Here is a 15,858-nt window from a genome sequence, read left to right as displayed (position 1 = left end):
TTCCTTGATGATAGATTCCAGCATCTTCCCTATTACCGAAGTTAAACTCACTGGCCTATAATTTCCTGCTTTCTGCCTACCTCCTTTTTTAAACAGTGGCGTCACGTTTGCTAATTTCCAATCCACCGGGACCACCCCAGAGTCTAGTGAATTTCGGTAAATTATCACTAGTGCATCTGCAATTTCCCTAGCCATCTCTTTTAGCACTCTGGGATGCATTCCATCAGGGCCAGGAGACTTGTCTACCTTTAGCCCCATTAGCTTGCCCATCACTCCCTCCTTAGTGATAACAATCCTCTCAAGGTCCTCACCTGTCATAGCCTCATTTCTATCAGTCGCTGGCATGTTATTTGTGTCTTCCACTGTGAAGACCGACCCAAAAAACCTGTTCAGTTCCTCAGCCATTTCCTCATTTCCCATTATTAAAACTCCCTTCTCATCCTCTAAAGGACCAATATTTACCTTAGCCACTCTTTTTTGTCTTATATATTTGTAAAAACTTTTACTGTCTGTTTTTATATTCTGAGCAAGTTTACTCTCATACTCTATCATACTCTTCTTTATAGCTTTTTTAGTAGCTTTCTGTTGCCCCCTAAAGATTTCCCAGTCCTCTAATCTCCCAGCAATCTTTGCCACTTTATATGCTTTTTCCTTCAATTTGATACTCTCCCTTATTTCCTTAGATATCCACGGTCGATTTTCCCTCTTTCTTCCGTCCTTCCTTTTTGTTGGTATAAACCTTTGCTGAGCACTGTGAAAAATCGCTTGGAAGGTTCTCCACTGTTCCTCAACTGTTCCACCATAAAGTCTTAGTTCCCAGTCTACCTTAGCTAGTTCTTCTCTCATCCCCTTGTAATCTCCTTTGTTTAAACACAAAACACTAGTATTTGATTTTACTTTCTCACCCTCCATCTGTATTTTAAATTCCACCATATTGTGATCGCTCCTTCCGAGAGGATCCCTAACTATGAGATCATGAATCAATCCTGTCTCATTACACAGGACAAGATCTAGGACCGCTTGTTCCCTCGTAGGTTCCATTACATACTGTTCTAGGAAACTATCGCGGATACATTCTATAAACTCCTCCTCACGGTTGCCTTGACCGACCTGGTTAAACCAATCGACATGTAGATTAAAATCCCCCATGATAACTGCTGTACCATTTCTACATGCATCAGTTATTTCTTTGTTTATTGCCTGCCCCACCATATCGTTACTATTTGGTGGCCGATAGACTACTCCTATCAGTGACTTTTTTGCCTTACTATTCCTGATTTCCACCCAAATGGATTCAACCTTATCCTCCATAGCACTGATGTCATCCCTTACTATTGCCCGGATGTCATCCTTAAATAACAGAGCAACACCACCTCCCTTACCATCCACTCTGTCCTTCCGAATAGTTTGATACCCTCGGATATTTAACTCCCAGTCGTGACCATCCTTTAACCATGTTTCGGTAATGGCCACTAAATCATAGTCATTTACGATGATTTGTGCCACCAACTCATTTACTTTATTCCGAATACTACGAGCATTCAGGTAAAGTACACTTATGTTGGTTTTTTTACCTCTGTTTTGAATCTTAACATCTCCAGTTTTATTCCTTTTGTTATTACTGGGCCTATTCACTGTGCTCCCCTCAGTCACTGTACCTTGTACTGTCGCCCTTATGGATTTCTGACTATGTCTTCTCTGCCTTGCACTTTTCCCCTTACTTCCTTTTGTTTCTGTCCCTGTTTTACTACCTTCCAACTTCCAGCATTGGTTCCCATCCCCCTGCCACATTAGTTTAAACCCTCCCCAACAGCTCTAGCAAACACCCCCCCTAGGACATCGGTTCCAGTCCTGCCCAAGTGCAGACCGTCCGGTTTGTACTGGTCCCACCTCCCCCAGAACCGGTCCCAATGCCCCAGGAATTTGAATCCCTCCCTCTTGCACCATCTCTCGAGCCACGCATTCATCCTATCTATCCTGACATTCCTACTCTGACCAGCTCGTGGCACTGGTAGCAATCCTGAGATTACTACCTTTGAGGTCCTACTTTTTAGTTTAACTCCTAACTCCCTGAATTCCGCTTGTAGGACCTCATCCCGTTTTTTACCTATATCGTTGGTGCCTATGTGCACCACGACAGCTGGCTGTTCACCCTCCCCCCCCAGAATGTCCTGCAGCCGCTCCGAGACATCCTTGACCCTTGCACCAGGGAGGCAACATACCATCCTGGAGTCTCGATTGCGTCCACAGAACCGCCTGTCTATTCCCCTTATGATCGAGTCCCCTATCACTATAGCCCTGCCATTTTTCTTCCTGCCCTGCTGTGCAGCAGAGCCAGCCACGGTGCCATGAACCTGGCTGCTGCTGCCTTCCCCTGGTGAGCCATCTCCCTCAACAGTATCCAAAGCGGTATATCTGTTTTGCAGGGAGATGACCGCAGGGGACACCTGCACTGCCTTCCTACTCTTGCTCTTTCTTTTAGTCACCCATTTTCTATCTCCCTCAGTAACCTTCACCTGCGGTGTGACCAACTCGCTAAACGTGCTATCCACGACCTCCTCAGCATCGCGGATGCTCCAAAGTGAGTCCATCCGCAGCTCCAGAGCCGTCAAGCGGTCTAACAGGAGCTGCAACTGAACACACTTCTTGCACGTGAAGGAGCCAGGGACAGTGGACGTGTCCCTGAGCTCCCACATCGCACACGAGGAGCATGACACGGGTCTGGGATCTCCTGCCATGTCTTAAACCCTTTGTAAACTTAAACAACTAGAATTTCAAAATAAAAATAAATAAATTAGACAATGAAAAGAAAAAGAGAGACTACTTACCAGTCACTTACCAGGGTAAAAAAAGCACCTCCTTACACTCTGCACCGAATTACCTCACTGCACCAAATTACCAAGTTTAAATCTCTCACTCTGTATGAGTCTCACTCCGGATGTGTCTCCTGGAAAAGAATTGCTTCACAGCTCCAGGGTCCCAGGTTCGATTCCCAGCTGGGTCACTGTCTGTGCGGAGTCTGCACATCCTCCCCCTGTGTGCGTGGGTTTCCTCCGGGTGCTCCGGTTTCCTCCCACAGTCCAAAGATGTGCGGGTTAGGTGGATTGGCCATGCTAAATTGCCCGTAGTGTCCAAAATTGCCCTTAGTGTTGGGTGGGGTTACTGGGTTATGGGGATAGGGTGGAGGTGTTGACCTTGGGTAGAGTGCTCTTTCCAAGAGCCGGTGCAGACTCGATGGGCCGAATGGCCTCCTTCTGCACTGTAAATTCTATGATAATCTATGAAACCCCCCCCTCAGTCTCTTTGGACATCCCCTCGCTCTTAACCTCTTCCCATTTACAAAGTACCCTGCCCTAATCTTCCTTTGATCCAAAATGGATGGCCTCACACTTGGGTACATTGAATTCCACCTGCCACAATTCTGCCCATCCGCCCGGTCTGTAGCTGTCTCCTTGAAATTCTATGCTCCAGACTACGGAGAGTATATTGAGCCTTGGCGAAATTGCAGGGAAAGATCTAACGAGGCGAACTGGGGAGGTGCAACGATCAGTAAAGATTGAGCAGCTCTTGAAGGTAACTCTTCTGTGGAGAATGGAAAACTAAGATTGGACTTGTCGGAGGTCTTCTAGAATTCTGGGGTTCTTGTGGAGGAACCGTTTCCGCTTGTGGGAAGAGGTAGCTAGGATGGAAAGAGACGTGTACTGAGTATAAAAGCTGCGATGGAACATGGGCTGAGTGTACGTTTTATCATTCTGTACATTCAGTGGGCGGTATTTTAACTGTTGTGCGCAGCACTCAATGACGGAACTGGAAGTGGGTGACACTTCCAATCGCGTGACGGGAGCTGGCTCCCAGGGTATTCTAATTAAAAATAAAGTGCTGGCGGTGAGATTGAGAGACACACGCGATCACGCAGTGGGGAAAAGCATCTCATTGGTCAATCCAAAGCTGCGACAGTGGGCTATAAAAGAACCTCTTGGACAAACAGGGGAGGCTGCACATCACGGTCACAAATTTGCTGCCAAACACCATCGCCTCAGAAACCATGTGATCTTTTCAGTTCAACAGAATGTGCCCTCAACCAACCCCCCTCCCCCCACCCCATCTTCTCCGTCCATCACTCACTACCTTATAATTTAATACCACTTGTTGTAATGTGACTTTCAGGGATGGCAGCTTCCCAGCACTGGATCCAGTCTCAGTTTCACTTTGGCCTGTGAGCTGAGCACACGCACACAGCTCTGCTATTGTTGTCTTCAAGTTTCCTACTCATGTATATCTGTTCCCATGTACCTCGTCTCAATAAATGAACCCAGCCCGTGTTTACATAATCCCTTATGAATTATCAGTGCCTTTATACCATTATAAAAAGACAACACCATTCTCCTCGCCTCACCAACCCCAGGATGTCAGGCCCTTCCCATTCCCCCCCCTCCATGCCCGCAGCCCCACCCTCTGTCTGATGCACTAAAGTAGGCGGAGTATAAATGTGTGCGCTCTCCGAACAGCAGCCATTTTGCCAGCTGTTGTAGGAGGCCAGACTGCTCTGTGTAATAAATTGATGCACTATCAATTAAGGGGCTGGTTTAGCACACTGGGCTAAATCGCTGGCTTTGAAAGCAGACCAAGGCAGGCCAGCAGCACGGTTCGATTCCTGTAACAGCCTCCCCGGGCAGGCGCTGGAATGTGGCGACTAGGGGCTTTTCACAGTAACGTCATTGAAGCCTACTCGTGACAATAAGCGATTTTCTTTTTTTTTCCCCATTTACGACGAGACGAGAGTAGAATGTAATGATGAAATGGCTGCTGTTCGGAGAGCACACACATTTATACTCCGCCTAGTGGGCGGAGCCAGCAGACAGGGATCTACCCCTGTACCTGTAGTACAGGGGCCTTACCGTAATACCAGTATATACAATATAATACAACAGTGGTGACTACCACACTGTCCTTCATTAGATTCCTCTTCCATTCCTCCATGCCAGTGGTGGGCAACCTGAGGCCCGCCTGGGTTTTAAGTGCGATCCCACAAGACATTTTGTTGACCGTTGCCCACATTCCGCTCATTTCCATCCGTTTAGTTTTTTTTTCCTACCAGTATGGCTGAAGTGATTCGCATGTAAAGCGAGTGCGAGTGAAGTGAGGGGCGCGCTGATTGCTCACAACATTGACCGTGAGAGCCGTGCCATGAGGATTCATAGGGCAAGTCAGAACCCGCACGGGATGACGTGAGGCCTCATCTGCCCGGGCAACACCACTCATTTAATTTCTGTGGGCACGATTCTGTGGAAAGATTTCGAAGTGCGGTAGCGAGCGGGAATTGCCGTGAGCTCCCCAGGGCTCGGCAGGTTTAATCAGTCCAAATAACAAGGCCCCATGGGCCTGGCCACAAATGAAGGCTCTCCAGCCGATTCGTCAGGACTGTGCTCTCTCTCTTCACCCCCCCCCCCCCTCCCCCCCGCGAACATAGTCAATCAGCATTTAACCAGCTCTCGCGCAGCCAACCCCACTCAGCTCGCAGCCATGGTGCCGAGATGACCGGCCCCAAGATTTGGAGACGCGGAACTGAGGAGGCTGCTAGATGTGGTGGAGGTCAGGAGGGATGCCCCGTTCCCCTGAGGGTCCCGGAGGGTGAGCCACAGGGCAGTCAGTACTGGGATTTCATAGAATTTACAGTGCAGAAGGAGGCCATTCAGCCCATCGAGTCTGCACCGGCTCTTGGAAAGATCACTCTACCCAAGGTCAACAACTCCACCCTATCCCCATAACCCAGTAACCCCACTCAACACTAAGGGTAATTTTGGACACTAAGGGCAATTTATCATGGCCAACCCACCTAACCTGCACATCTTTGGACTGTGGGAGGAAACCGGAGCACCCGGAGGAAACCCACGCACACACGGGGAGGATGTGCAGACTCCGCACAGACAGTGACCTAAGCCGGAATCGAACCTGGGACCCTGGAGCTGTGAAGCGATTGTGCTATCCACAATGCTACCGTGCTGCCCCTGATGAAGCGGCAGTGGCCGTCAACACGGGCAGAGTGACAAGGAGGACTGGCCTCCAGATCCGCAAGAAGGTCAACGACCTACGCCGGGCCATACACATGCTCACACACCCCCACCAAATGGTTTGGCGCCCGGCGCGGTTCTCGTTTTTGGCCTCTTGCGCTATTCACCGGCCTCGCCCCGTTCTCGCTCGAGCGCGAATCACTGAATCACGCCCTGTGTCTCAACTTGTCATCAGGCTCTGGCCTAATGAGGCCCCCTCGCCCATCACGATTCCCCCTCTCATAGGCCCCGGAACATACCGCCCTATGGGTGGGATTCTCCGGTCCTGCCTGTCCGTGACGGGATACGTTGCGAGCAAGAACGGGAAATTTGACGTTGCGGCCGGAACTCCATTCACTTCCAGCAGCACCGGAAAATTCTGTGCACTTCGATTTCGCTGCTTTCAGGCTGAATCCCGATTGTTTATATCGTAATGAGTTCAAGAGACATTGGAATCCTTGTCCATAGATCTCTGAAGGCAGAAGCGCAGGTTAATAGAGTGGTGAAAAGGGGATGTGGCACACTTACCTTTATCAATCGAGGCATAGATTGCAAGAGCTGGGAGGTCATGGGAGCTGGGAGGTCATGTTGGAGTTGAATAGAACTTTGATGAAGTCCTGTGTGCAGTTCTGGTCGCCACATTATAGGAAGGAAGTGATTGCACTGGAGGGGGTGCAGAGGAGATTCACCCAGGATGTTGTCTGGGGTGGAACGTTTAAGCTATGAAGAGAGGTTGGATAGGCTTGGGTTGTTTTCATTGGAGCAGAGAAGACATGATCGAGGTGAACAGGATTATGAGGGGCACAGACAGGGTGGATAGGGAGCAGCTGTTCCCCTTAGTTGAAGGGTCAGTTATGAGGGGGACACAAGTTTAAGGTGAGGGGAAAGAGGTTTAGGGGTGATGCACAATCAATGGACACAAAATGTAGGTGAAGTCCGAAACGAAAGGCTTTAATTAGCAAGAAGTGAGCCCGGCAGCAGACGTACAGGAAATGGCCTGGCTGCAGGGGGACACGGGTTCTTATACCCCGCCTCGTAGGCGGAGCTACCTTCCTCTTAGCCAATAGGAATACAGAGAGCACGATACTTGGGCCAATGGGCAGCGAGCCCTCTGCACCAATGGCAGCTCACACTCCCAGGTACTGTAATACCCCTAGTCATACTACCACAAGGGGGGCATTTGAGGAAAATAAATTTTACCCAGAGGGTGGTGACGGTCTGGAACGCACTGCCTGGAAGGGTGGTGGAGGCGGGTTGCCTCACATCCTTTAAAAAGTACCTGGATGAGCTCTTGGCACGTCTTAACATTCAAGGCTATGGGCCAAGTGTTGGCAAATGGGATTAGGTAGGAAGGTCAGGTGTTTTTCGAGCATTGGTGCAGACTCGATGGGCCGAAGGGCCTCTTTCGTGCTGTATTATTCTGTGATTCTGTAGCCTGACCAGCTGACAGCGAGGTGTAACTGAACTGATTCTAATGGCATTAATCCCTCTCTCTCTCTCCCCATCTCTCTCTCCATCTCTCTTTTTCAGAGCTTACCAGCTTCTCCTGGTTAAAATCTACGCGCTGACAGGAAACTTCTGGAAGAATGAGAGGGCAAAGAAGGTAATTCACGACAGTGAATCTTGCAGTGACGCCAAGCCTCAAGCTCTGGGCTCTGACCGCCCAAGAATTCCCATGTTGCTTACGTGTTTGGTCATGTGATCGAGCGTTAATCCGGCCAGTGGAGAGGCGATGCTAACTCTCGACAAAGTAAAAATAAATCCCCTTTAAATTATTGATTAGTCATGGATTCATTGGAACATGGGAGGAGGCCATTTTGATCCATGTCACAGCTCCGTGAGGAAACCATTCCCTCCATCCTACCCCTTGGAAACCTATTTCCCTCTAACACCCATCCGATTTCCACTTCAAATCATTAATCCGCTGTGTTGAAGACTGGGATGCCTTATTTCCGAATTATAGCCCCGAGGGAAAGGTCAGTTCTTCATTCCAGCATTCCGGTTTTCCCTTTTACTCTGTTTTGACAGACTGATGACAAGTTAATCCCCCCTCACTATTCTGACTCTTGCCTCTTTGTGTTTTATGAAGAATGATGTTAAAATGAAGAAGTTGTGTCCGGACCAAGTGAGGATTGTACCTGCCAGCCTCCCGACCCGTGGACCCAATGCCAGTAGCCCTTCCCTCAAAAGCTGGCATGAAGGTGAGTCCAGGTTTGCTGGATACTTCTTCGATATAAAAACCAAGGGTGGGATTTTCCATGTCTTCTCCCTCGCCTGCCCCCCCGCCCGCTCGCCCCCCCGCCCCGCCACCATCCCTCCCGCCCCGCCCCCATCCCGCCCGCCCGCCCGCTCCCATCCCGCCCGCCCGCCCCATCCCGCCCGCCCGCCCGCCCCCATCCCGCCCGCCCGCCCGCTCCCATCCCGCCCGCCCGCCCGCCCGCTCCCATCCCGCCCGCCCGCCCGCTCCCATCCCGCCCGCCCGCTCCCATCCCGCCCGCCCCCATCCCGCCCCCCCATCCCGCCCGCCCGCGCCCCCCATCCCGCCCGCCCGCCCCCCCATCCCGCCCGCCCGCCCCCATCCCGCCCGCCCGCCCCATCCCGCCCGCCCCCCTGCCCCATCACCCTGCCCGCCCACCCCATCCCGCCCGCCCGCCCCATCCCGCCCGCCCGCCCGCCCCCACCCCGCCCGCCCCCCCGCCCCCATCCCGCCCGCCCGCTCCCATCCCGCCCGCCCGCCCGCTCCCATCCCGCCCGCCCGCTCCCATCCCGCCCCCCCCATCCCGCCCGCCCCCCCATCCCGAATGGCCTCCCTCTGCACTGTAAATTCTATGATCTGTGAGACCACACCTGGAGTAATGTATACAATGTTGGTGTCCTTATCTACAAAAGGATATACTTGCCATAGAGGGAGTGCAGAGAAGGTCACCAGTCTGATTCCTGGGATGGCAGCCTTGACGTATGAGGAGAGATTGGGCCTGTATTCACTGGAATTTAGAAGAATGAGAGGGGAGCTCATAGAAACATTTAAGATTCCGACAGGGCTGCACAGACTGGATGCAGGGATGTAGTTTCCTCTGACTAGGGGCGGGGTCTAGAACAAGGGGTCACAGTCTCAGGATACAGGGTTGTTATAACCCACACAAGGGGTTGGAGTAATCAGTCTCCTCGTGAGTCTCACAAATACGCGCTCCACAGCTAAGGGGGCGAGGGGCCCCGAGGACATTCACGATTGCGATCTGTACAAAGTGGGCCAGGTGAGGAATTGACAGAAGTAGGATTGTAAATGTAACTGTTTTGCAATAAAACAAGTTTTCTTCTTACCAACTCGTTTGTGGCCGACAAAAGCCATTTAGGATTGAGTTGAGGTGAGATATCTTCACCCTGAGGGTGGCGAACCCATAGAATTCTCTACCACAGGAGGCTGTGATGGCCAAGTCATTGAGTATATTGAAGAAGAAAATAGATAGATTTCTATACTCTAATGGTGTCAAGGGAGGGGCATGGGACGGGAGCACTGGAGTATGGTTTTCAGATCGAGGACCAGCCATGATCATATTGATTGGAGGAGCAGGCTCGAAGTACCCCGCTCCTCTTCTCTGTGTTTCGGTGAAAGCGAATATTCGATTAAAACGGCGCCGTGTGCTTGAGTTGCAGATAAGGACGAAAAGATCTTGCCCTACAGCCTTGTTCAGCCAATCACGGTTCAGCAAAAGCGGCCGGTGATCATCATGCCGACGTTGCTAGCCAGAGCCCTAATGCACCGTCTGCTCCAGTCACCGTCCGCATCGGAGTTCAACATCGTGCAGCCAGGTACGTCCATCCTCTTCGCATAGACTGACATGGCGTCGAAGGAGGCCATTTGGCCCATTCTGCCTAGCCTGTCTCTTTACTTCCCCCCCCCTCCCCTTCCCCCATAGCCCTGACAACCTCGCCTTCTCAACTATATATCCAATTCCCGTTCGAAAGTTACGACTGAATCTGTCTTTCATTGCATCCAGGCCATAACCAGTCATTGCCATAATATCTTCAGTACCTCCTGAATTTTGCCAACTATTTTAGCGTGGTGCCCGCTGGTTACTGACCCTCCTCCCAGTGGAAGTGGCTGCTCCCATGTACCCTCCTAATCTTTTTTTTTTAAATTTAGATTACCCAATTATTTTTTCCAATTAATGGTCAATTTAGCGTGGCCAATCCACCTACTCTGCACATCTTTGGGTTGTGGGGGCGAAACCCACGCAGACACGGGGAGAACGTGCAAACTCCACACGGACAGTGACCCAGAGCCGGGATCGAACCTGGGACCTCAGTGCCGTGAGGCGGTTGTGCTAACCACTAGGCCACCGTGCTGCCCGTACCCTCCTAATCTTCAACACTTTGACAAAACGTCCCCTTAACCCTTCTCTGCGGAACATAAGAATGTAAGAAATAGATGCAGCAGATGACCATTCGGCCCATCCAGCCTGCTTCACCATTCAATACGATCATGGGTGATAGACTCATAGAATTTACAGTGCAGAAGGAGGCCATTCGGCCCATCGAGTCTGCACCGGCCCTTGGAAAGAGCACCTTACTTAAACCCACGCCTCCACCCTATCCCCGTAACCCAGTAACCCCCACCTAATCTTTTGGATACTAAGGGGCAATTTAGCAGGGCCAATCCACCTAACTTGCACGTCTTTGGACTGTGGGAGGAAACTGGAGCACCCGGAGGAAACCCACGCAGACACGGGGGAGAACGTGCAGACCCCACACAGACAGTCACTTGAGGCTGGAATTGTACCTGTGTCCCTGGAGCTGTAAGTCAGCAGAGCTAACCAATGTTCCACCGCCCTATGATCTTGGGCTTCAATTCCATTTCCCCATCCGTTCCCCCTGTTCCTCAATTCCCCGAGAGACCAAAAATCTGTCTGTGTTGTTCCCTGCCTTGCTCTATCAGGATGGCTTTGATGTGTCGTGTTGATCAGAGAACAACGAGTCTTGTAAACCAACAAAAGTGTTTTATTAAACACTACTTACTGGATTCGACACTTATCCCTAAGAAAGAAACAGTTAATGGATCACAAATAAACGATACTCATCTACATCTAACTCAATAAGATAATAAACTACTCTCTTGTTCTCACTATCTTCCAGCCAGCCAGCTCCTGATCTTACCACCTTTCTGTCCCATAAGGCACTGTATCATTCTTTGTATCCTTCTGACACTAGCTCCCCCTAGTGGCTTTTGGGGTGGAAGAGGGGAGTAATACCACAGTCTATCCCAGTCCTTAAATATATTCAACGATAGATCATCCACAATGCTCTGGGGAATGGAATTACAAAGATTCACACGCCCTTTGAGGGAGGAAATATATTGTCCTAAACGATCGACCCCTTATCCTGACACTGTTTCCCCTTGTTCTAAAGTCCCCAGCTTAATGAAAAGAATGCCTGTGTCCACCCTGCCCTTCCATAACCTTAAATGTTTCAGTGCCGGGAATCGAACCTGGGACCCTGGAGCTGTGAAGCATTGATGCTAACCACCATACTACCGTGAGGCCCTAAAATACAGACCCGATTTCCTCAGCCTTTCTAAAATAGCACAACCCTTTAATCCCCAGACCAGTCCAGTGAACAGCCGCTGGATCACCCCCAATGCAAGTATTTCCTTCCTTAAAGATGAAGACCAAAATTGCGAGTGCTATTCCACTTGTGGCCTCGCCCAACCTCGTACAATTGCGCAAATCTTCCTTATTTTTGGACTCCGCTCCGTTTGCAGTTGAGGCCAATGTGTCATTTGCTTTTGTAACTGCTCGTGTTTCTCCAGTGCTTTTTCTCTGCTGGTGTTAATGACCTTCATTCCTTCACCTCTCTTTGCACCAAGGTTACCCTCCATTTGTGGTTTGTAGCTTGCGTCTCTGATCAGGAACACAGGTACAAGATATTTCTTCAACGTCTGCCATTTTACAGAATCCCGACAGTTCAGAAGGAGGCCATTCTGCCCATCGTGTCTGCCCCGACCCTCTTAAAGAGCATCCCCACTCCCCTGACCCAACCCCTTAACCCTTAACCTAAACTTTGGACACAAAGGGGCAACGTTATCATGGCCGATCCACCTAAACCACATATCTTCAGACTGTGGGAGACTAAGGGCAGCACGGTAGCATTGTGGATAGCACAATGGCTTCACAGCTCCAGGGTCCCAGGTTCGATTCCGGCTTGGGTCACTGTCTGTGCGGAGTCTGCACATCCTCCCCGTGTCTGCGTGGGTTTCCTCTGGGTGCTCCGGTTTCCTCCCACAGTCCAAAGATGTGCAGGTTAGGTGGATTGGCCATGATAAATTGCCCTTAGTGTCCAAAATTGCCCTTAGTGTTGGGTGGGGTTACTGGGATAGGGGGAGGTGTTGACCTTGGGTAGGGTGCTCTTTCCAAGAGCCGGTGCAGATTCGATGGGCCGAATGGCCTCCTTCTGCAATGTAAATTCTATGATAAAAAACGGAGCACCCGGAGGAAACTCACGCAGACACGGGGAGAACGTGCAAACTCCACACAGTCAGTCACCTAAGGCCGGAATCGAACCGGGGTTCCTGCTGCTGTGAATCACGGTGCCACCCCCGTTCCCCATGATCATTTCTGATGCCTCTGTTTCTAGGAGACCAACATTTACTTTAGCTACTCTCTTCCTTCCTATATATTTGTAAAACCTCTTCCAATCCTTTGTTGGAGTCCTGGCTGGTTTACCCTCTAATTCTTTACTTTTCATCACCTTTTTGTTTTAGAAACACTCTCAATTCTCAGACTCACTAACATTCCTTGCAACATTATCCGCTTCTTCTTTTAATTTAATATCACCCTCAACCTCATTAATAAGCCACGTGGTGAATGTTTCTCACTTAGTGTTTTGATGGATGTAAATGCACGTGGATTTATTTGCGCTATTTACAATGGTTTACATAACCCAGCATATAACTCCCAGTACAATCCCAGCTGGGAGGACCAACCACACTAGGTTCCCTCAGCTTTGACAAAGAGTCATCGGACTCGAAACGTTAGCTCTTTTCTCCCCCTACAGATGCTGCCAGACCTGCTGAGATTTTCCGGCATTTTCTCTTTCATTTCAGATTCCAGCATCCGCAGTAATTTGCTTTGGCCCTAACTAGGCCCTGTTTTGGGCCTACTTTTATGGTAGCTCATAACAAGCCCCCAGTGGTTGGGCTCCGCCCCCTACCTGGGAAGCATACCCAGGGGCCCTGGGAGAAATCAATGATAGAACAGAGAGATCTCGGCATCCAGGTACATAAATCCCTGAAAGTTGCCACCCAGGTTAATAGGGCTGTTAAGAAGGCATATGGTGTGCTAGCCTTTATCAGTAGGGGGATTGTGTTTCGGAGCCATGAGGTCATGCTGCAGCTGTACAAAACTCTGGTGCGGCTGCTCCTGGAGTACTGCATGCAGTTCTGGTCACCACATTATAGGAAGGATGTGGAAGCTTTGGAAAGGGTTCAGAGGAGATTTACTAGGATGTTGCCTGGTATGGAGGGAAGGTCTTACGAGGAAAGGCTCAGGGACTTGAGGTTGTTTTCATTAGAGAGAAGAAGGCTGAGAGGTGACTTAATAGAGACATATAAGATAGTCAGAGGGTTAGATAGGGTGAACAGTGAGAGTCTCTTTCCTCGGATGGTGATAACCAACACGAGGGGACATAGCTTTAAATTGAGGGGTGGTAGATATAGGACAGATGTCAGAGGCAGTTTCTTTACTCAGAGAGTAGTAGGGGTGTGGAACGCCCTGCCTGCAACAGTAGTAGACTCGCCAACTTTAAGGGCATTTAAGTGGTCACTGGATAGACATATGGATGAAAATGGAATAGTGTAGGTCAGATAGGCTTCAGATGGTTTCACAGGTCGGCGCAACATCGAGGGCCGAAGGGCCCATACTGTGCTATGTTCTATGGGGGTTATGGCAAATTTTTCCTCACTATTTATACACTATTTATTTTAGTCCATCTACCCAAACAACATCAGCCATCTCCCCTCTCATACTGATGCAATTGGCTTTATTTATGTTTATGATTCTTGATTGTGATTGGAGAACAATCGCCTCTTCTGCAGTCTCTAACTCAAGCCCCCCCATCTCTGATACTATTCTGAAAAATTTCTGCAGCACCTTCTCTGCGGCTTTTTTGACATCGTTAACTTGATCCTTGGCACACGGCCATGTTTCTGCTCAGGGGGATGTTGGTACGTGGATCAGGAAAGGGAGCAGAGGCAGTTTTCGAAAGGGCAGCAAATAAATATTTGCAAGATACATTTTTTCCTGAAGGATTAGTGAAAGGAATCTAATGGAGGCTTCTTTCAGAGATCAACGCAAAGGCAGACGAACTGAGCTGCCTCCTTCTGCACCGTTAATGACTCCATCCCTTTCCCTGGCAACCGTCAGTCTGCCTCAGTCGTGCCTCTGTTATCCCGAGATATTAACTATTCCAACGCACTCCTGGTTGGCCTCGCACACTCCACCCTCTGCAAATTTGAGATCATCAAAATTAGAGTCAAAGAGTTTTACAGCACGGAAAAAGGCCCTTCGGCCCATTGCAACCGCTCCGGCCATCAAACATCTATCTAACACTGTGACTTGTGCCGTGGGGATGTCACTTTAAGAAATGCTTGTCTTCTCAAGTGGCTGCAGCGATGTCATTGTGTGGGTGGAGCTGGGATCTGGCTCTGCCTTTTACTTTCGTTTTGAGCTGGAAGCTGTTTTTGTCTTAGAGTTTTAGTTCCGTTTTCAGATGGCGAGCTGCATTCAAACCAAGGAGGTGTATTTTGGCCTCTCTCCCTCAATGCTAAAGAATGTCTCCAGATCACTTGATGATTTCAAAGTAATACCTGTTTCTGTAAGGAATGAAAACCTACTGTCTTTGTTAAAAAAGGTCTTTGACTTATGGATGTTGTTAGGAAAGTTTGTAAGGGTTGCCTATAGAGTATTGTATTATTTGGGGGGGGGGGTATCAGTGTTGGTAGTTGATAAGATGTTTACTGTGTGTTTATAAAATGTTAACACTGATTCATAGAATAAACATTGTTTTTGTTTAAAAATACTTTACACCTCAGTTGCATCACACATGTAAAGTGGGCCCTTGTGCTCTCCATAACCAAAATCTATTGAAAGTTGTGGGTCAGGTGAACTCCATGATATATTTTATTGTTCTCTAAGCCCTGGCCCATAATACTTGTGTCTTTGCAAACAAACATACAACATTGGTTGGTTATTTAGCCCCTCGAACCTGCTCTGCTGTTTGTGCTGAGTTCCACATTATCCATTGTTGAGTTCTGTGTTATAACTGTTGTAATGATCCCCACAGACATTCAGTTGCTTAAGTAGAAAGATGATTTATTATCATACACGTGGAAAAATAACTAACAAAATATAATACAGACGATGGTTACTAAATGAATTCAGTGAGTTCTCCTGGTGTTACTCTAAGCGCGATCATCCTCTTGTACGTCTTCCCACTAACTGGCGGGTGTGTTAAGTCACGTGATAGATCTCTATCGCCACCAGCTGGTTGGAGATCGCATTGCTAACTATATACAGAACTGTGCACAGGCATATCACCACACCCACCTACCCCCAATAATCTGCCTCCAACTTAAAAATATTCCGTGATCCTGCCGTCACCCCGTTCTGAGGCGTAACCTCATGCGCAGGTTCTGTTTCCCCCATCTCCCCCAGTCCCAGAAACATCTGGATTCTTACATTCCCATGCTTGTTTTACAGTCCTTCCTTGGCCCTCACCTTTCCCCTGTCTGTGCAATCTCTTCCCGCCTTGCTAC

The 15,858-nt window shown here is 49.4% G+C and overlaps 1 protein-coding gene across 1 annotated transcript in view; it reads left to right on the top strand.

Moving 5' to 3' along the window:
- Positions 1-15,858, top strand: part of LOC119956545 (caspase recruitment domain-containing protein 11-like) — a 116,095-nt gene that overhangs the window by 94,342 nt on the left and 5,895 nt on the right. The window contains 3 exon segments of the mRNA XM_038783842.1: positions 7,581-7,653; positions 8,140-8,251; positions 9,705-9,860. Coding sequence (XP_038639770.1) covers positions 7,581-7,653; positions 8,140-8,251; positions 9,705-9,860 — 341 coding nt within the window.

Source organism: Scyliorhinus canicula, chromosome 23 (assembly GCF_902713615.1).
Source record: "Scyliorhinus canicula chromosome 23, sScyCan1.1, whole genome shotgun sequence".
Lineage (NCBI taxonomy): Eukaryota > Metazoa > Chordata > Chondrichthyes > Carcharhiniformes > Scyliorhinidae > Scyliorhinus > Scyliorhinus canicula.
Note: the sequence above shows the minus strand (reverse complement) of the source record. Positions and strands in the feature narration are given on the sequence as shown.